Source organism: Corvus moneduloides, chromosome 3 (genome assembly GCF_009650955.1).
Source record: "Corvus moneduloides isolate bCorMon1 chromosome 3, bCorMon1.pri, whole genome shotgun sequence".
NCBI classification, from domain to species: Eukaryota; Metazoa; Chordata; class Aves; order Passeriformes; family Corvidae; genus Corvus; species Corvus moneduloides.
In genome coordinates this window covers 102,581,656-102,603,515 of record NC_045478.1, presented here as the reverse complement: position 1 = coordinate 102,603,515, position 21,860 = coordinate 102,581,656, and the positions used below count along the sequence as shown (strand labels likewise).

General features: G+C 40.8%; 2 protein-coding genes across 8 annotated transcripts in view; both read right to left on the bottom strand.

Annotated features, from left to right (window-relative positions):
• Positions 1-630: 630 nt before the first annotated feature.
• On the bottom strand, positions 631-4,867 carry C3H1orf115 (chromosome 3 C1orf115 homolog). The gene is made up of 2 exons (XM_032103048.1): positions 4,481-4,867; positions 631-2,167 (listed from the first exon to the last, which is right to left on the bottom strand). Exons 1-2 carry the CDS (start codon positions 4,766-4,768, stop codon positions 2,048-2,050), a joined length of 408 nt encoding a protein of 135 aa, XP_031958939.1. The 5' UTR covers positions 4,769-4,867; the 3' UTR covers positions 631-2,047.
• Positions 4,868-8,152: 3,285 nt separating this feature from the next.
• Positions 8,153-21,860, bottom strand: part of MARK1 (microtubule affinity regulating kinase 1) — a 57,365-nt gene continuing 43,657 nt past the window's right edge. For 3 of the 7 annotated variants that reach the window (XM_032103042.1, XM_032103040.1, XM_032103047.1), the window contains 6 exons: positions 20,733-20,926; positions 18,484-18,584; positions 16,181-16,339; positions 15,136-15,390; positions 12,327-12,371; positions 8,153-10,244 (listed from right to left, as the gene is read on the bottom strand). In XM_032103042.1, the coding sequence (XP_031958933.1) occupies positions 9,890-10,244; positions 12,327-12,371; positions 15,136-15,390; positions 16,181-16,339; positions 18,484-18,584; positions 20,733-20,926 (1,109 nt within the window). In that variant the 3' untranslated portion in view covers positions 8,153-9,889. The remainder of the gene's footprint in view (positions 10,245-12,326; positions 12,372-15,135; positions 15,391-16,180; positions 16,340-18,483; positions 18,585-20,732; positions 20,927-21,860) is intronic. The other 4 variants (XM_032103044.1, XM_032103041.1, XM_032103045.1 and 1 more) reach the window with 3 other exon arrangements.

Below are 21,860 nucleotides of genomic sequence, written 5' to 3'. Positions count from 1 at the left end.
TCTTAGAAGTCTTAGGTTTTAACTTTCATATTTTTAAAATCCCGTACTGTAACTCTGTTTCCTGTAGCCTGTTAACTTCTGCTCTCTCGTGCTAGGTAGACATAACAAAGCCTCTCCAGGCCTGCTCTCCAGGGACACTCAGACCGTCCTAGGCCCAAAAGTATAAACCAAAAGCCTCTAAAGTGGGGGCAAGCTTGGGGAAATGACATCATTAACTGAAGCTTTAATTGGAGAATTAACCCTGATATGCAAATGAACCAAACTTATAAAAGTGTGAAGAACTCGTGACCTATCGTCCATCTTGGGTCCATTTTGAGAGTAGCCTCTGGCTCCCCAGGGTGTACCTTTGAAGGCCTTTCAAATAAATACCTACCTTTACTCCCTTATTCTTGTCTAGTCTCTATGTTTAGGTAGCCTCTCAAGGCATCACTCTGCAGCCTCATCTCCACACCTTGCCATTCCTGAGCATTTCCATGCACTCTGGGCTACAATCATGTCCTACAAGGGCACTGAGGCCACAGGCAAAACAACGTGGGGAAGTTTACACTGCAGCTTCCCCTCACTGGCTGGGCTACTGTTGAGAAACTCCTCCTTTGTGCACTTACTTACGTGTGTAAGTAAAAACAGACATGGCTCTCGTGGCTTTTATTTACAGTCCAGTTAGAAAAGAGCATAACAGCCCACCCCACCCCCCCATCTGATTCATTTGCTACATTTAAAAGAAATATGGTGTGGTTTGCCAAGACATACAAACTCCTTTGTTCAGAAAAGACGAAGAAAGCAAGTGAACAGCATTTTTTTCCAGTTAAGTCAACTCCTTGATTACAAAAACAACATCAAAACTAGAAAGATATTTAATACAGAGAAAGTGCTAGCAGGGAAGTCATTTACAACTACCACAAAAGACTGAGACAAACAAACTAACAGACAAACAAACCCCACAGAATTTTTAAGGCCCATAAACCACCTTGTTCCCGTGTCATCAATACAAGATTTATATCCCTGGAGGTGTGACAGGGAAGTTGCTCCATGCACACCACGGAGCTGAGCCATCTGATACTGACATCCTCTGCTTACAGCTTCCAAGTGCAGAAATGAAGATGGAGCTGGGAGGTTATTTGGCCCTCTTCTCATACGTCACACTTGTACATTCTTATACCAAATGCTGTATGTATGGTTTTTTTCTCAGATGCAGCTGGTAATCAATTTATTTTTCCCCTGGTGAACACCACAGAATTAGGTGTAAAATGCCCCAGCTTCCAGATGCAGGTATATCACATTTAAACTCCATTCTCAGTAAAAAAATACATGCAGATTTCATAGTAGCAGAGGAAAAGTTTAAAATGTTAATCACAGTCAACCTTTAATGCCACAAAATCACAAATACACACCTCATTTTCTTTCTGGATTTTTACATCGTTCTTAAGATTATTTAAAGACTTACTATGCCCAGTGTTTGAAACAAACAACCATGATGCAGCAGAGCTCTCCATGTCTCAGGCCACAGTCCATTTATGTCCAAGTATATTTTTTAAGCACACTCATCATCTTAACCCTCTCAGGTAAAAAACCCCAGCAAACTTGGAATCTCAGAAAACCAAAGACTATCTTTTCCTAATCCCTTGTTATGTTTCCTCCACTGCATTGACAATTCCTCTCACTACCCAAACTCATCTCCACCTCCCCAGCTGCTCTCCCATCCTCTGTTTTCCTTCATTTCTCTCTCCCTCATCTACTTACTTTGCTATCCATCCTTGGCTCCCTTCCACACGGAGCACAAAGCTCTGGAAAACCAACTCATGCCTGAAAACAAACTTCGGATCAATGAATCAAAGATTATTTTCTCATCCTTACACTTCTTTGACCCAATTGGATTTTACAAAGTGCTGGAATTTTTTTCAGAGATGAGCGCTCAGTCTTGGAAAGGGCCTGGCGCAGGGGCTCGGGGCTGTTGGTCCAAGAGGTTTTTCAGATCCACGTCTCAAATTTAATCCTAAAAAAGCAGCAATGGCCTCGTGTCCTCTCCCATGGGGCACACGGAGCTGCGCTAGCGGACGAAGGATGCCACATGTGCTGACACTCCAAAGGGAGCAGAATAGGCTGCTGCTAATCCTTGCAGGCCGACCACCAAGTAGTGACAACCCTTCTGCAGAACCTTCCCGACGTTCTGGGGAGAGAGGTGGGAAAAAGGGATGAAAAAAAGGCAAGGTGATAGAAAATACCTTCACACAAAATCATTTTGACAGCCAATGTCACGGCCCCAGAAAATGAAATTCTCCCACCGCTAACGAGGGCTGGAGAGTGGAAAAACGTTTTACCATCTATTTTTATATAGGCATACACACCCACAGGGTACAGTTAAACTGAACGGATGCAGCCTCCACAGGAAGCCAGGCTTTTACATGTGATTCTATTCAAGAATAAAATTAGTTTAAAATCACCCTACTTTGGAGAAGTACATAATTGCCACATTACATGTTCTAACTATGTCATAAGGTGTTCAAACTGGTGCTGAACATGAAGGCAATATTCACTGAGAATACTTTTATGGAAATTTCATGGCTTTTTGTCAAAATAAGAAAGTTTTGATCCATATCTGTACACATTTAGGAACCCATCTATATACTGCACTAGAGATAAACTTGCCATGGATTATTTAACTGAAAACCTTAATCTAATTTTAATATCACTTCTGATAGCTTTTGCTCATGTGGCTGCTCACAACTGGGGGATTAATACAATGTGGTCAGATCTGGAGGAATATCAGAATTAGTTTTTAGTAGCTCTTTATGGTTGTGTGAGACTCTTGTGACATGGAAAACACTGAATCTGAGTAAATATTTCTAAATTGATGAAATCCAGTCAATATCTATTATATTCCTATGATTTCTTAAAGCTGCATTACAGAGGTGCTGGCACATAAAAACCTTCATCTACCATGATGCTACTACGCAGTTGAACTTTGCTGGTTTTGCTCCTATGCAAACTTACTTGAAGGGAGTAAAGATGCCAAAATAAAAAGGCAGCTTGAGCCTGGGGGCAGATCCTGAGGCTGGAGGAGGGTCTTCCTTCCCACATCTGCTCCTGCCTCTTTATGTCACACTGGAGTCTTCTTTCCCCCTTCCTGCCCTTAACCTACCTACCCAGGCCTCACCTGTGCTTCTCTGAGTTGTTCTTTATGCCAGAGCCAAACTGGCAACCCTTCCCCATGGGAATGTCATCTGACCAACACAAAAGGGAATACACAGTGCCCAAGAACTGACCTATGCTTTAAACACCATTAAAAGCACCCTTACACCACCAGCAAAATGATGACCTTCTGCAACATAACCATGCTCACAAAACGTACAGATCAGGCCTACAGCTCAAGACAGCTTCCTACAGCATGGGACCTGGAAAACACAGGGCTGGAAACTCAAAGTATCAACTCCATCATGAAAGAATGAAATATTCTGTTCATTTCTTTGTGAAACAGTAGGATTTGAGAGGCGGCTCCTGACTATGCTGACATCTGTAAACTCAATTTCAAAAGTAACTTTGCCAAGCTAATGGCATTTTCTGCATGTCAGACATAGCAAGCATATCTTTACCAAAATCATGGGGTTTTAATAGGATGCAGTAGAAAGTCATGTCTCATGCTAACATCTGTAATCTCAGCAGCAGGAGAGGATTCCTGACAACAGACAGGTTTCTCCTGCTAACACAGAAACTATTTTTTGCTACAAATATCCAAAACATACCTGAGACATACTTAAGTGACATGAACAAGAGAAAAACAATAGAATTGTTCCACATAGCAGTTTTGTAACCAAAGGGATCCGTCTTCCGGTGGGAAGAAAACCAAACCACCAGACTGCAGGACTTGTGACTTCCCACACAGGAAAGCAAAAGAACAATTTTGATCCAAAATAGTTGTTACAGACGAAGAACAAGCTGCATTTTTTTCTGGTAACCCACAGCAGTGATTTCTAAGGGTCACCTTAGCCAAGGAATGTCCTTCGGGGCTGTTTACCGTTTCTTTCGGGTACTTCAGTGGAAGGGAAAAAAATGCAGGCCAATTAACTGGAAGTTTTAAGGAATAGTTTTAAAACAATGACGCCGAGGGAAACGCAGAACTAAGCAAGGCAAAGCACCCGTCACATGGATTAGCTTAGTGTCATTTTCACTCCGAAGAGACAGATTTTGTGCTCTTTGATCCAGGCGAGGGTCGGTGTTCGGCCCTTCCCACCAGCACCAGCTCCTTCCCGGGCAGGTCCAGAGCAAGCCCTGACCCCCACCTCGGAGCCGGGCGCTGGTTCTGAAGTGCCTGCGGAATAATGGGCATTCCCAGAGCCCCTCAGAACTGTCGGAGCCGAGGCCCCGCTGCCCTCCCGGCACCGCAGCCCCCGTGCCGAGGGTCCCCGTGCCGAGGGTCCCCGTGCCGGGGGTCCCCGTGCCGGGGGTCCCCGCTCCGGCCGCCCCGGGCGCGCTGTGCCCTCACCTTTCCGTACTTCTTCAGGCGCTTCCCGTAGGGCCGCTTGCCGGGGGCCCGCGGCGGGCGCAGCGGCTCGTAGGAGCCGGGCAGCACGGCGAAGTGCACCTTCCTGCACCCGACGCCCTCCTCCTCCTCCTCCTGCAGCGCCGCCGCCCGCGGGGCCCCCGCGCTGCCCCCGGCCCCCGCCGCCGCCTCCTCCTCCTCGCCGGGCAGGATGGAGACCTGGTCGTCACCGGGCCCGCGGCGGGAGAACCTGCCCCTCACCTTGGCGCCCAGGCGCGCACCCACCGTCATGGTGCCGCCGGGCGCCGACCCGTCCGCGCCGACCTCGGGCGCTTCCTCCGCCGCTGCGCCACAGGTGTGGCCTGAGGCGGCCGCTGCCCCCTTCCCGGGGCGGGACGGCTGCGGGAAGAGGCGCCCCGGCCCGGGACAGGCGGGCGAGGGCTGGCGGTGCCCCCGGCCCCGCCGCTGTTCTGGTGCGGGAAGCCCGGGATTCGAGCCCGTCGGCTCAGCGGGGACAGGTGAGCGCTGAGGGGGCGGCACAGCCCCGCACCACCCCCGGGCTCCTTCGGCCTCGGCGCCGCCAGGGCCGGCGAGACCCTTGGAAGCTCCTTCCGTGGCACCGCACGCACTGACCCGGCCCGCGGCAGCGCCAGGAGGTCCCGTTCTTTCCCCGTCAGAGAAAAAGGCCAAGCTCCCTGGACACCCCTCAGTTACAGGCGCTCCTACTAAAGGCAGGGGTAAACAGCCTCTTCTGCATCCTGGGCTGCGTTCGGCTACCCCTGGCCAAGGGGAAAGCGCCGAAGAAATTTCTCAGTGGCTTTTGCCCAGGTGCTGGGGAGGCCGAGATAGCCCCACCTCTGCGGCTGGGGTGCTGCAGTGTAACAGCTGCCTTTTCTAAGCGGCGTTCCTCACCTGGGTACATCAAGAACTACAAAATCGTATAGGGAGGATAGATACAACTTATTAAACCAGTTGGTGTATTTATCAACATTTGATACGCATATGAACACTTTGGACAAGCAGATGCAACACAGGCACAGACTAATCCTTTACCTTGAACTTTTCTTACCGGGGAATAAAGCCTTCAACCTGTGCCTCCCCAATATGTATGCATAACATTCGGGAAGTAAATCCTGCACTCAACGCTGTTATCTGCCCCAAGGACAATGATTCACCACCTTCACAGCTCCGGAAAGCTGCGTAAAGAAGAGCGGGGCCGCGTCTCTGCAGGGTGGGAGGTGTGAGCCAAGTCTCAGGACTGTCACTACAGAAGTGCTCTGTCCCTTCCTCGATTTCATATTGAAGGCGTCACCACTCCTGTTGCCATTGTCGAGTTTTTAAGTCTCCAAAAGCTTGAGGCAGTAACCTAAACCAGGACAAGATTTTTGTTCACTGAATACCAGTCCCGAAGGGTCACCTACCACAGACCATGTGTGGCCCTGGGAGCTCCTCCTTCCTCTGGGCTCTGGCTTCGGCAGCGTCTGCAGGGCCCATTTCTGAGCCACCCAGTTCTTCCCCCACCTCCTGGGGCCAGATGTTGAGCTTGCCTGCATTCCAAAGGTGCAGGTCGTTCCTGAACACTGCACACTGAAACGGAGTAGCACCATAGCTCCACAACGATTGCACGGGGGAGGGGGCAGGGGGACAGGAGGTAAATTTTGCACTGCTGTAGCTTTTCATGAGCTACTTTCTTATAAAGTTTGAGGTAATTGTTTGATGCTGATTAAGCAGCAGCATCAAGAAATAAAATACCAATAATCTGTTCAGCAGCTTTTAAATTGGAAACTTTTTTCTTGTTAACCTGAAGCTATCTTGAAAAATCTTAAATAAATGCATTAAGTATTTTTCAGGGGCTTTGAGAAGTGTGTATGTTCAAGTTTTCTATATAGAGCCAATAGGGGATGTATACTTGTCCCTAAAGGAGAAGCTCTGAGGTAGATAATTTTTCACTATCTTCTCAAGAGGGGCAGGCCTTTCCCCAGAGACTGGGTTCGTACCTCACGAGTTTGCTTCCTTTTTCAGAATACAACTCTCTGCTGAGATTTAGTGTCTCCATTTGTATGGTGGCCAAGGAATCACATATTCTGAGATGCATAGGTCCAAGGTACCCTTAGGTGTATGACACCAGATACCAAAACCTTTGTCTAAACAGCTCATGGAATTTCAGCATCATGCATTACCATACGGCATAATGATCTCACTTGGTTCTCCAGCAGTGTCATTCATTCAGTGGACCAGGAACGACTCTTTATTGTATTTTTACTGATTTAAATACGTTTTAATGTTTTTAAATTGGACTGTGTGAAAAGGGATGCACCGAGTTTGGAAACACCTGTATACCTCAAAAAAAATAATACCCAAAAAAACCCCAACCCAGACCAGCAGAACCATGCAGTAACCCCACTGCTCACCCTCCACCCATCCAAAACACCCCCCACAGACACTGCCAACAAATTACAATTGAATTCGTGAGGCCTCTCAAGATTCGAGGCATCCCTATCCCTGCCTGGAGCTGGGAAACACGAAGTGGCATTTAAAACTTTCATATTTCTAAAGTGAAAGCTGTGCTGGTAAAATGCCACACCAGTCCCCTCCCACATGGAAGTTGGGAACGTTTGGATCTGAAATGCAGCTTATCCCACTGTTGCCTAAGGAGTAACTTACATATGAACAGGTCCAGCATAAGGCAGCTGTTGAGGACTCCCAGAACCAGGCGCTGAGGTTGGGTAGGCACCATCTCCCTGATACCAGACTAAGACGACTCTGCTTGCCAATAAAACCAGAGACTTTTTTCAGAACTGCTTTCTCTCATCTATCCATCTTATTCCTCCTGGGGCAGCAGCAGATTTGGAAAGCCAAATGCTGCACTTATGTGCACCTACACCTTTCGCACTCAGACTGTGGCCTTTAGGAAGCTCCTGGGGTATTTGCTATGGAGAGCCTTAGGTGGGTCACAGCTCATCCTCCAGCAAGGTAAAAGAAGGAGGGCAGCAGGGTTTAGGAATCAGGGAGGTTTCACACTACTGGCAGTCACTGGACAGAACACCATTTGCAATCTACACTGATATATAAACATTAAACTGGCAGCGCCACATTTCATGGGAGAGTTGAACTAAAATCTATCAGCTCTGTCCTCTGGAAAAGCTACCTGTGTTTTATGGAACTTTGCTGCATCTCTGCTTCTATGGAGTGGTGAAAACCAGCGACAATCTAGGGCAAAGTTAGCCATGGAAAAACAGCGCCTGTAAAGCAGGAAGCTTTCCTAAGTACTTAATCTACTGTCTCACAGCATGACCTATATTTTTTTTCCACTGAACCTTCTGAAAAGGCAAAAGGTTTTGTTTCATGACCAAGTTCATACATTATCTTAGATTAGCATCATGGTTACATTTTAGTTGTGTATTTTAAAGAAAAATCGAGCATTTATAGACATTTATGGGTAAATTGGGCAGACACACACCCCTCTCCTCCCCAGGCTGATTTTTGGTGAACTCCTGTAAAAGCTCCTGGATATCCATTAATGCTAAACCACTGACAGTTTCTGAACAGTGCAGGACCACTTGAACCCATGCAATCCTAATCCTGCATTCACACTGTGCTGAAGATGGAGCTTATGCACCTTTAAACTGTTTTGCTACCTGCAGTAATGATTTTATAAAGGGCAAACAACAAGTATTTTAGTATGAGAACTGTTCAAGTAAGTTTTAATAGAGTGCACCAGTGAATCAAGATGACTTGCATCAGATTTTGTTTCAATGAACATCAGATAAAAAAAAGAAAAGGGGCTACAGTTCTTTCTTTCCAAACACCACCCTTTTTCTAAGGCAACAATACACGCCCATTTCCGAACATAACTGTTACATAGGAAAGCTACATCACAGTACAGTATGTAAAGTCCATCTCGGTCAAGAAGCCATTAGAGAATGGCACATTTACTACACTTACAGCTTTCTAACTTAGGGTTACAGAGTTTACCACAGCTTTTTTTTTAGTTTTTATTTTTTAAAGTGACAATTTCTTAATGAACTTTCTATTCTTCACAAGAGTGTGCAGATGGGGCCCATATGTTGATATTACAGTAATTACGACATTAAATAACATTGCACAACCAACCTCTATGGTTAATTCAGTACAAAAGAACAAGTATTAAAATGTACCAGTACTAGTGGTTTTACATAGTTTATAATCATTAATTATTAAAGAAAAAAAAAGTGGGGCTGTTTTTTTTTTTTTCTTTTCTGTAGGCAAGTGCCTAATTACAAAGCTGCACATTACAGGCATAATGATGTGGAATAAATACAAGAAATCTGGTAAAATATTAAACACAAACAAGTTACATGGGAACAAACTGTACAACCACAAAAGCATAAATCAACAATTTATCATTATAAACAATGTATGTTTAGCTGTAAAATATTATGTGGAATTGCATGTACTCTTTGGGGCACATGTTCCAAAAGCCAAGCTAATTCCTGAGGTGGTATTATTAACTTACACAATTGGTCAACACTTCAGATTATCTTGTGCTATTAAACAGTCCCAATGTTAATATATTTCCATAAAATGGAATTTGTAGTATTCTGAAGGCAGCAAATAAGTGATATTTTACACCAAGATATTAAAATAATTCCGGTTCTCCATTTTGGTGCTACATTTATTAATGGGCCATGGGAATAAGAATTGGAATTTGCAGACAGAAATCACTTATGCCCGGTTTCTGTTCCCCCACAGCTCAGAGCTGGCCAAAGGCAGAACAAAGTTTCTAAACTGTAAGTGCCAACACTGTAAACATGTTTGTCTCTTTTTTTTAACTAAACACTGTCCAATAACAAGGAAAAGAGCCAAAGATAAGCAGGAACAGTCTCATGTAGAACAAAAGCCAATTATTCATTGACTTTTGGTTCAACTCATGAACAATTTTTAAATAATTAAAAATGGTCATGCTACAGTTGTGAAAACTAGTTTTGTGCATTTGACTCAGGACACAAGTTTTTTAAAAAACGCATGGTAGAGGTAAGACTTATAAAACCCACCAAAAATGTAAATGATAGGGAAGAACTTTTCCAACTCAAAGCATCAAACATACATTTCTGTGCAGAAATCTAGACAACTATACAAGATCTGAATTTAAGCAGTCATCTTTTTATTATACAACTCTATGAACATAAAATGAACAGAATGCTCTATATACTTACCTGTACATGTGAACATAACTTCTTTAGCTACAGTTATTTAATATAGGTCATACTGGATTTAACTTTACAATTCTGAATAACTATGTATAACCTTATTGCAATAAGGGCAATTTCTACATGGGAAGTTTCACAGGCCAATCACATTAGGCAAAACCAGTACATTCAAAGTGTAGATCATGTATGAATCTTCCCTGATCCCAAAGAATTTAGGTTCTCTTTACAGCTTAAGCTCATTTGCTATCTTGGATGCAATGTTCTTAAATGCAATAGAAGTCCCAGATATTCTCTTGAAGCGAACTCCATTGAGCGACAATCGTGGCAGTTTGCAGACTTCCATCTCCCACTGAACAAGGCTGTCTTGTCGTGCATCACCGTGGACACAGAAGAGCAAAAACCTCTCTTTTTGTTCGTAATCACAGTTATTAGCATCTAACACTTTCCGAATCTCTCTCATCATATCATTCGGGTCCATAGAACTTGTGGTCTTCATACTCCACGTGAACCGCAAGGAGCGTGGCTTTGAATCTTTGCTATCCTCCTTCTCTCTGTCTTTAGGCTCCCCAGAAACACTCCTGGAACAAGTGACATACAGCCAAGTCAAAACCAAAGCAGCGTAGTCGAGAGAGATGAAGAGAAATACAGTTCTTGAACAGGGGTTTCTAAACTGCCATTGAGATGCCATGAGTCATGGGCGAGCCAATTCAGGGATTTGGATGGACACTGCTGGAACAGTCCTGCCCCACATGCTGCACGCATGTGCTCAGCACAGCACCGTGCCACAGTAGTGGCACACAGCAAAGCAAGTTTGGAAACCCCTGCTCTACAATGTTCTGATGACAACATGTACAATGGTAACTGCAGCAGACACACGTTACTCCATACTGCTCCAAAGAGAGTGGAATCTATGTAAAAGCATGACTGAAGTTCTGCTGATTTCATGATCTGGAGCATGCCATACACCAACAAAACTGAAGTTGAGGGACACAATCCTGAAGCAGAAATCATACTGTAAAAGCAGCAGAGGAAGAAATCCCACCCTGCAATTCACAAGTCTTTAGTTAATTCCCTCCCCTCTTTTCTGCCTTCCCCCCGTTTTGTACTTGCTTAGATTTTTGACCTCTCTCTGTGTCAAAAGACCTTATAATAACATGTTTTATTTTAACTGATGAGGCAGAATTTTGGACTGTAATTTGGTTGTAAACAGCCTGTTAGTCACCACTTGAGTACACAGCCACCAGCTTTTACGCATAAGAAACAGCGACGTGTATTTTACAAATACAGACACAAAGTATTTTATTTGATAAAGGACAAAACAGCAAGCGAGCAATTCCAATTAATGCTCTTAGTCTGATGCTTCCTTATCAAACAGATTACGTGTTCCATTACAGAAAACATTTTGAGAACCAGCACTAATTATTTTAAAGTAATTCCACGGTCAGCTGTATCTGTTTGTGCCACAGGTACTCCTGATGCTGATGCCTACCCAGCCATCACTGGGGAAAGGTGCTGCACTCATTTTGAGTGTATAAACAGTCATTATGCAGAGAGGAGTCAAAACAAGCACTTTTAATTTGACTTTGTGTGACCCCCAGAGAACCACACTGATATCAAAGGATAAAGCAGGGATAAGATCTCAAATGACTTTTTTAGCCCAAAACAGACACTGTAGGATGACAAAAAGCAGAGAAAGCTAGAGAATGAAAGCAAGAGCTGAAAGCAACTTTACACTTCACTTGAACACTCAGTCTCTTTTCCCTTTCCACATCCAAGAGTTTGACAGCTAATAGACTCTGAATTGAAAAGGGCTAACTTAGATAAATGCATTGTGTGTTATATACAGTGTATCCTGGTAAGAATGTGCTGTTTATTTTTTTTTTTAATAGAGGCTTTCTGTTTTGAAAACTAAATCAATACCTTCTGTAAGTGACCAGTTTAGAATGAATGCAAACTACAATGCCTGTTCATTAGAGAGCAGAAAAATAAGGAGGTATGCACTGTGCTTAAGCACACCAAAAATGCAGAGCCAAATGCTGAAACATGGCAAAAGAGCAGATATACTGGAAAATGAGCATATGAAGGAATGTTTTATTGCTAACAAAGCATCTGTAGATTTGTGTACAGTGGCTGCCACAGAAATTCAATATTTAGCGGTCACCACCCCTTTTGTCTGAATGTCACTTGCTTTATTTCTCAGAGCAAGTGACATTCATTTCTCAGGGACTATAAGGTGTTTACTTATGGCAAGTAGCAGCTTTAGTAATGAGCACAGTATGTAACTATAGTAAAAATTTAATAGGTACATATATACACACAGACACACGAAGTATTTACACTGTCCACTGAAACCAAAAGTAAACACCATTAAATATTTGTAAGTCAAAACATGATTTTAAGTGCCTGAAGGATTGGTTAACTCCTACAGGGGGCTTTATTATTCAAAGGAACACACATAAAGGTTTATATTAAATACTTCGCAAGAAAGCAGAAATGAGGGATATAAAGGACCTCACCAAGACCCCCTCCCCCCAGATAGAAAACATTTTTGAAATACAGAATACTTAAGCACTATTCTCTTTTACATCCTGATTAAAAGGCTTTAAGAAATCACTTGATTCGAAAGACCTAGGAGCGAAGTATTAATAGTGACTCCTCACCTTGAGGTGTCAGTTCTGCCACTGGCTTCGCCTTCACTTGGATCCCTCAAAACAAAGTTAAGGTTGAGATTCAATGATAAAGGTGAAAAATAAAAGTTAAGAAAACCTACACCTAGAACAATGTTAAATAGCTACTGACAAAAAAAAAAAAATCAGTATAATAATGTCAAGCCTAATACTGTTTAAAGTATTTTTTCACAGCTGTAATTTTAGTTTCCCTTTATGACACCTTCGCTTTCTTCAGCTCTGACATGTAATTGTTTTACTTTTTCCCCAACTGATGGCAAAATTAACATGTTGTTCTGAACCTACTGCAGACAGAGCAATGGCCACATGTAATTCCAGCAAGCACAGAGGAGCAGTTCGTCAAGGTGGTCCGGGGGGCTCCACTCTGCACCCCTGTGGGTCAGGCCTTTATATGTCAGTCCTGAAAGCACTTTGAGACAAGCCCATGCTTAAGCACACTCAAGCAATTAACAATAAGATGTGCCTAAGGGTTTGTGAGACCAAATGCTTGAAGCCCAGTTCATGAAGGTTACTTCAACATCGGCTTCACTTTAAGCAAATCAGCTGTTACACTGACTCCAGTGATATTACCACAGAGCTCAAGATTAAATATATCTTTAACTTGTTGCATTAGAGCTGTGCTTTGCAAGGAACTGTTTTATATTATGTCTTTTTAGTATGAAGCAACTTGAAACATATCCCCAGACTGTGTAAGCCACCTAGGTATGTTCCTAGTGCTGCTGTACCAACATTTTGGCACCTAATTGCAATTAGCTGATTAATGTAATACCTTCAAAACACAAATACTTTAGTAACTAACACCAGGGAAGTATCATTTGACATAAACCATTGATTCAAAATACTTCAATACCCTATTCACTAAGCATTCTCATTATGTATTTATTTTATATACTTACCAGAAAAGGCATTTACCCTTGTCAAAAGTTAGTAAAAAAAGTCTTTCATGACACCTTCTAGTCAAAGTATGCTTTAAACCATTATTTCCTGAACAGTATAGAAGTTAAAAGTTATGTGATCCAACTCAAAGAACAGCAAAAAAATAACCCCCTGGACCTCCACCCACATAATCCCAGTCATTAAGTCTCAAACAACCCAAATTAAAAAGAATAAGAACACATCAAAACACCCCACCATCACCAGAAACAAAACAAACACACACCCTATAGGGCCATGACAAAATATACTTTTAACAGTACAAAACATACTAGGAAATTGTATAAAACCTTCTATAATAAAGATAAATTTACAATACAGCAATTTAAGATATCTTAATTCTAAACATATAGTCCAAAATGTTATTTTAATATTGTAGTTTAAGATAGTGAAGATATTATTTCTTTGATCTAACTCTTAAAAAAATTCAATATACCATTCCTTGCAAATAACAAGGAGCTGTTACACAAAAAAGCAGCCTGTGCTCTTGAGGTTGATTAGTTACTCAACAGAAAATACCTTTCTTCTCATTTAGAAATCTACACTGACAACAGTTGACTAACTTTTCCGTAATATTTTTTTTCCTCTTTAAAATCAGAGAACAATTCTCTCCTTGCTACTATGTAAGTGCTGGAGATACCAATAACAGATGATCATAGTCCTGTATGTTCAGGTTTCTGGAAAAAGAAAATAATTCATATACTTTTCTTTTTAGGTCTTCATAGGAAGTATTATTTAGGCACACACTGATGCACTATCAGCTCGCCAGGTGAAATCAATTTTGTGAGGAACATCACTCCATTTCCAGCTTTCTCTCTCCTCTTGCCTTGTACAATTCATGATATTTTACCTATAAATTTGCAACTACTAGCTTAACCTAACTTTGAATTGATCTTTTTTTTCCCCCTACACACAAGTGATAGGATTCAGGGCATAACAGCCCTCCTCTTGCATTCTCTGCAAGAGAAGGAGAAATTTCCAGTATATAATTGTGTTGTAAAGCTGAGAATAATGCACTATGGACACATCCATAAACAGGATTGAAAATTAATAGATAAATCACTGGTAGGAAGAGGCAAACTGAAAAATTAAGTCCCCTTTTGGGAAGGCTCTTGTGACTTCTAAGTCAACAGTCACCTGATATTAAACACAGTATTTGAAAATCTTTCTCAGCACCTCTCCTCACAGTTTTATTGCTGTTAGCATCATCAAAGGAATGAATGAAGATCCAGGATGTGTGGGTTTACTTCTTTCAGAAACCTGAACTTACATTTGAAGAAGTTGGTGACATAGAACAACAGGCTGTATGATACTGAAATACTATTATTTCCACACTTCCAGACTTCTGCCTGCTTCTAACTTCTCATTTATTCACAGATTTAAGAATTACCTGAAATAACTTGTGAATACCTATTCCTTTTAAGGACAGCAATAAAATGATTGTAAATATAGCCCTTGCAACAAACTGCATCCAATTAAAAAAGTAAGATATTGTTAACACTAAATAATGACTCATTTTGAAGTCACTGTTTCCAGTATTCAAACTAATTTGATTTTAATTTAATTGTATCATAGCTGTGAAACAAGAGCAAAAGCCCCTTTTGAGCAGCGTTCTCTTGATCCTGTAAGATAAAGAAGCAGAATAGCTGCTCAAACAATGGTTACAATACGTACAGAGAAGTGAAACAAGGCAGATGCAGGAAGGAACACACCAACCAAGCAGCACTCTAACTAAATTTATATTCACTTCAGAGTTACACTGGAAACTGTCAAAGACTTCACAGCTAAAGCCCTGGTTACAGGCTGGGCTTCTCTAATTTTGTTTTCTCTTAAAACGTGAGGTACCAACCTGCGGACAAACTTGGAGGTGATCTTGCTGATGATGCCAGTGGACGTGCCCCTCCTGGCGTGTGCGAACGCGCCGGTCTCGTGGGACGGCGAGGCGGGCGGGCCGTTGTAGGTGGCGTTGCGCCGCTCCCGCAGCTGCTCCCCGTGGAAAGTGCTGCGGCTGGAGCTGCCCCGGGGAAAGCGGGTCCGGTCTGGAGTGGTAGTGCTAATGCTATGAGCAGATGGGGAGGCAGCAGGCACTCTTTGAGTTGCACTGCTGGGAAAACAGAAGCATAAATAACGAGAAAGACTAGGCTAAAAGCCCTCCTACATGACAACTGTTTCTCAAAGACAGGAAAGAAACCCCGCTCTTGATTCTTTTTAAAAACTGAATGTGCTACTGATTAGCTTTTATGATTCATACTCAGTTTGATTTTACAATGAATATCTCTTGATTATTTCTATCTCAAGTATTAGAGCTGGTAAAGTATACACAGATTATAGGACAAAGGAAAAAGGTAGGAAAGTGTGGTGGGAGCTGAAATGTTCCCAGCTCTCTTCTGGAAAAACATGCTCATTAACACCCTTAACACAATAACTCCCAAAAAACTTAATGGGTATTTCTTCAGTCATAACCCGACAGAAATAAGTGTATAAAGCTATTCAGGCAGTTAATAGTAAGAACAACTATACTGCAGTGCTTTTAGACACCAATGAGCTTAGCAACCTATAAATCAGAGAGGTTAACATTCCAGTATTTAATTTCAATTTATGGTGGCCTGCATTGCATGGTCCCATCTTAAGTAGTCAGATTTTTAACTACTTAAGTTTTCCAGAAGTTTCCAGAGGGAGGCAGTCAAGGAACTTTTTTAACTGTATGCAAACGTGTGCCATGAACAAAACCAGGCTTAAATCATCTGTAATACCCACAATACTTGAGCAAGTTTAAAACCAGTACACAACGTGGCAGTTTTGACTGGATTACAAACACTTTGAGGTCTATTATGAACTGAACAACAGCATTTCTGAAGTGCACAGCAATGAAGAAACGCCCATCAATCTGTTACCTTGGTCGGTAAGCTTCAGTACCATCTTTGATGGTTGGCAGTGTGACTTTGATAGGGTGACCAGAGGCAGACATAGACTTTTGATGCCGAGGGCGCGTGGAGACAGAGGCCACTGCAGAGCCTGCGGAGGATGTGCTGCTTGCAGACATTTCTGTCAGGCTTTTGCCATGGCAGCAAGGCAGCAGGGATGGACAAATGACAAGGGAAAAGAAAGGTTAGTGTAAAACCCCTTAAAAAAGAGAAAACAACTCATTTCTTCTTTTAGAACTCAGCAGTGCTGTTTAATTAAACAGAAGACCGAGTGACCAGGCTGCCTTAATCAGTTAAGGTAAAGAATACAGAATTCTGAGAGAATTATGTTCATCCATAAATGAATTCTCCATATATGCTAAATTAGGCCTTTTCATTCCTCCCAAGTTTAAAGCTTACACACACATTATTCAAAGTAATGAAGAAAGACTACAAAGAATACAAGGACATAATAAAAAATACTGAAAAAGAAATTCACAAAGACTTAAACAGATTGATTAAATAGACTCCTTTTGTGAATACCCTTATTTACAGTTAAAACAAACATCTAAAACTTGAAACATTTGGAACTGCTGTCACATTATCACTTAGAAGTGACTGGTTTTTAAAGGACCAATTTGTCCTTCTCCTCTGGACTATCCCAGACACTGCTGGGCTGAGTCAACCCTTTCAAAGTACAGTTCCTTCTACCAGTACTTTTATTTCTCCTTCCTTAAGTGGCAAGAAAGATGGAAGTAGTGGCAAAACTATTGTGCCATTAATTTTTAAAACAAAAGTCAAACGAATTAAGGCAAAATACAGCTTTGCCTTTACAAGCGTAAGTGAAATTGCATTAATAATGTATTAGCAACTGGAGTCCCACAGCCAAATAATATCTGTAGCAAAGAGGTAACGATTTCAGATGAACAATTCAATGACACAAGACATTCAGCTACACCCAATCCAAATTCATTTGCAACACACATCTTGTAGGAAAGGCAAATAATACAACTCAAAAGAAAATTCTTCCTCATTTTTCAGAATATGCTTTAAGAACTGGGCACAATTTTCATTGTACTCATGAAAGGAACAGGGATTAAGAATCTTTCAACACTAGAAAAATTGAACTGTAAAATGAAAAACTTTGAAAAAAATCCCTCCTCTTTATAGTGTTTCATGCATTAAACCTCTTGAAAGAAAAGTATCTTTGTGAGATCAGAAAAAATATTGTAATATATATTTTAACCCTCTATCTAAAAACTACATTAACTTCTTTCTTTTCAAAAATGGATTACTACCCTTGTTCAAATATTTGAAACTATACACAAAACTACTGGAAGACACTTTTGAAAGCACCCATCCAATAATTTGAAATTAAAGTGATTTAAGGAAGTACATTAAAAAGCACAAAACTAATTCTAAGTGTTTAATTAAATAGTTGTATTTTGTGTTCCACAGCTCATCATTTTGTTGTAGCTGAACAACCCTATAGTTCTCTTATTTCCAAAATTGTATGCATCATTAAAAAATTAAACACTATGACAGAAAACAAAAGAAAACTAGTTTACTAGATTATGCTATTTCGTGCTATGAATTTTTTTGTTCATTTTACAGTAACTGTTGTATTTGAATAACTTCAAAAGCACCAGAGTAAGACCTGTTCTTTGAATCTAAAAACAAAATTGTATTTTTATTATTCTCCAGTAAAGTCAGTATTTTATTTTTCAGTCAAGTACAGGAGTTAAGTAACACCAGGGATGAACAAAAGATTTTTAAAGACTAATTGGCAGTGTTAAACACAATACTACTTAACAAAACATACTAAACTGAGCTTGTCATCCCACAAAAGACACAAATGGGTTACCATCACTATGAAAATATTATTTAGGCCAAAAACTTATATTGAAAACAATTGACAAATTTTAACCATTTCAGCTTTTTGAGTGATTGGGGGAAATGAAAAAGGATCAGGCTACACTGTCAGAGTAATCCATCTCAAGCTCTTCACAGCATAACTGCCCACTTAGCAATTAGTTATTAGCACAGTTACTCCATCCTGTGTCGGAAGACAACCCTCAGTAATCAATGTAATGCCATAAAAAGAAGCAAAGGCTGCCTGACACATAGCTTAAAAAGTCGCCACAAAGCAGCAGCAGTGGAAGATGAAAACATACACTTGGACTTCATGTATTTCACACTGTGATTCATAATGGTATGGATTAATTGCATAACCTGTGTCTTCTGTGCCTCAGTTCTTGTACTCAAACCAATAAACAAGGAAAGTTGAACAATACCTGTTGTCCTTCCCATTCTGTATTGCAGAATAGCGATCTGAAGAACGTTCACAAACGTAAGTGTTCCTCCTTGTCATTCCACTACCAGAAAATACGTTATTCTAGAAGGAAATTAAGACTAAAGTTAAATTAAATACTTTCTTCTACTGTATATCATGTTGTACAAAAATTTAAGCATTGGAAGAATACTTAGCATTTCAGCCACTTACGTGTATTGTTAATGCTTTCAAATGTACTAAGTCAATCTGTCAACATAAATCCTTTATATCATCAGCTGTTTTTTCCAATAGCTCATTCACCATCTCATTACTGCACTATTGAGTATACACTGAGAGGACACAAGGAAGTTTAATTTTGCTGACACATGCTTCAGAAAGTGTTATTATGCAATTCCCACATACTGTATTCCTGTATTATTCGTCCCTGGGATCAAACAAACCAGGATCCCAGAGAACACACCTGTGGCTGGCTGAAAGGCTTTCCTGCACAGCATGATTTTCCAATAAGGGCTCCAGTTTGTTGCCCCTGTCAAAAGAGCTTTCAAGAGGAAAATGGAAATACTATCACTGTGTGCCAGTCAACCCAGAAATTATGATGCAGATAACATGGCAAATACGTCTTGTAGCTACAAATACATTACCCCAAAAGATACACAAAAATATTTTTAAATTATCCACATTAAATTAGCCTTTTTAATTTTAAATGTTTGAGTTTCAAACAAAAATATTCAGTAGCTGTGTAAGCTGCTCAACCTTGAATTACTATTGTAATATCAGACACCAATATTCCCTAATCATGCCCATCACAAAGCCTTTCAAAGTCCCCAAAATAGTAACAGAGCTAAAAATGCATGAATATTGAAGCTGCCATTAGCAAGTAAATCAATTTCTCATTCTTCATAGCAAAGATACTCCATTTAATTAGTTCTCACAAAGCAGAGAAATGCTTGTGACATATCAGCTTGTACCACACATTACTCTAATCAGCTTTGGGGCAGCGTAGTTTTGGAAGAGCTCAGATATGAAATCTCATCTTAGGAGACTCAGAGTTCCTGCATGCAATCCACAAAGCCATAATTTCAAAGACTCTTGGGGGGGGGGGGGGGGGGGGTGGAGAGACAACAACTCCATTTAAAATTAAAAAAAAAATATTTAAAGCATATGCAGATGTATTGCAGACACAGCCTACAGAACATTAGGGGTTAAATGAACTTCAGCATTTACTTTACTTTCAGAAAATTCTAGTAGAAATGTACATCATCTTTCCAGAATATCCAAGATGGGAGCACACAGAATCCCAAAGGACAATGAGAACTCCTGTTGCCAGTCTACTGTACTAAAAGATGGCAAGAATTTTTGTATTTAATAGACCATGTCTCCTAAACAGCACAAAATATACTTGAATCTTAAATCATGATTCATGCCGATTTTTTTCTCCCCACATGAACTCTTGCTCCTAAGTAGCTGTTTAAACACCATGCAGTACTTTTTCACTGTGAATCCTGAACACCAATACAACTGCACAGGAATTACCACAAGGCAAAGTAGATGCTTTCACATTAGAAGAGACAGACTCTTATTTGGAACAAAGGTGTTTGAGGCAGTAATATGATAGCAGTTTACAGAACTGTAAGTATCACAACAGAAGCATTAAGAAATTATTCATTTGCTAGTTCAGTTTCTTAATGCAACAGCCAGGCTGTAAATCGTATCATCAGCAGGCACATGCACCAGGGAACAAGTGGGTTGTTCCCCCTCATCTCACCCCATTTCTGAAGTCCAAAATGACATGGTTTCAGAAAACCAAGCAACCAAATTTACAGAGAAAGTTCATCAGAGATATTATATAGGATTAATCAGATGAAATCTCTGATTTAGAAGCCCCTTGACTTCTTTGTAGATAGACAAGCATTAGAAACCAGAAAAAGAGCACTCCATATTGGCTCCATTCTTATGTTCTTTCCTTAAATATCCAGTATTTTTCTTGACAGAAACTGAAGTTTGCCCAAGTGCAGACATTCTCATGCTTATTGTTATGTTAGTGTTAGAAAAAGTAAAGTTGTGGGGGGAAGGGCAAGGTTTATTTTAAAAGGCATCTACTGTAGCCTATTTCTGTCTGCCAGTAAAAGTTACCAGAAATAGACTTAGTGGCTTATTCCATACCCATTATGTCTATAGTAACCCTGTGCTGCACGTTTTGTTTAAAAAGGGAAAAGTAAATATAACAAGCCAGAAGCACACCCAACTCACACTGGTAACTGCACTTGACTTCTTTCTTTCTGGACCCACAAGTGGACTTGCAGCCATCTCTCCTTTGGATCCCACTGTAGTGCTGCCAAGTTTGCGTGAGACATCCTTGTCCCAGTCTTCTTTCTGTTCACTTTCCACACTATTTGCCTGAGACCTTTTTGTGTATGACACAGCAGGAGGAATCGAGGGGCCAACTGCCAAATAAAAATAGAATTAATAAATATCTAAAAATAATCACTGCATTTTTCTTGGCCAAAGTAGTCTAAATATAATTCCCCGAGTCCAAAAAAAGCATTTGAACAACTCTGACGGCAAACTCAGCACACAGACCAACCTACTAAATCGAGCTGTGACAGCCTGTGTTCTTTCTACCCACTCTCTCTCCACTACCAATTTGCAGTTCAGAATTATTTCCCATTTCACATCAATATGTAAAACCTAGAAGAGCATTTTAATTCTCATTTTAAATCCATGCAATTTGCACCATATTATGAAAAAAGGAATTAAATGACATTTTCCAAATTTTTTTTAGTACTTTTTACTGGATACCTTTTCCTCTAAATACTATGAAAACCTGTTTTCCCCTGAAAACCCTAGGACTACTTTGTTTACAAGCATGTTTATACTTGGAAAATATCACAATTCTTTTCCTTTCACCATTCTTTAAAGTGTTTTGGAAAAACTCCTCCGTCAGTAGACTTTTACATTCCTCTCAAATAAAATCACATCAGCTAACAATTTTCACATTGGTTACTATTTTTGGGAAAAAAATGCAGAAAACTATAATGTAAATGAGGCAGAGAAAAGGGCGAAACATTTTAGAAATATTTATAGCAATTTGACAGCTGAGGAAAAAAGAATCATCTTTCATTTAATGTTTTAAATATGTACTCCTTTTTGATAGAAGCATTTTCACCTGAAAATGTTTCCTGGATACTTGGTAAAATTGTTGTCTTTTGGAAACAAACAATTTGGCCCCACAACCAAATGTAATGACAAAACAATTGGTTTGCTGCCCTTGAGGTTATCCAGACCAACAGCTGACATTAGTTCCTAACCAGCAAACACCCTCACTGTTCTCATTTAGAAGATAAACCAAGTAACAAATCCAAAGAATTAAACTGGTGA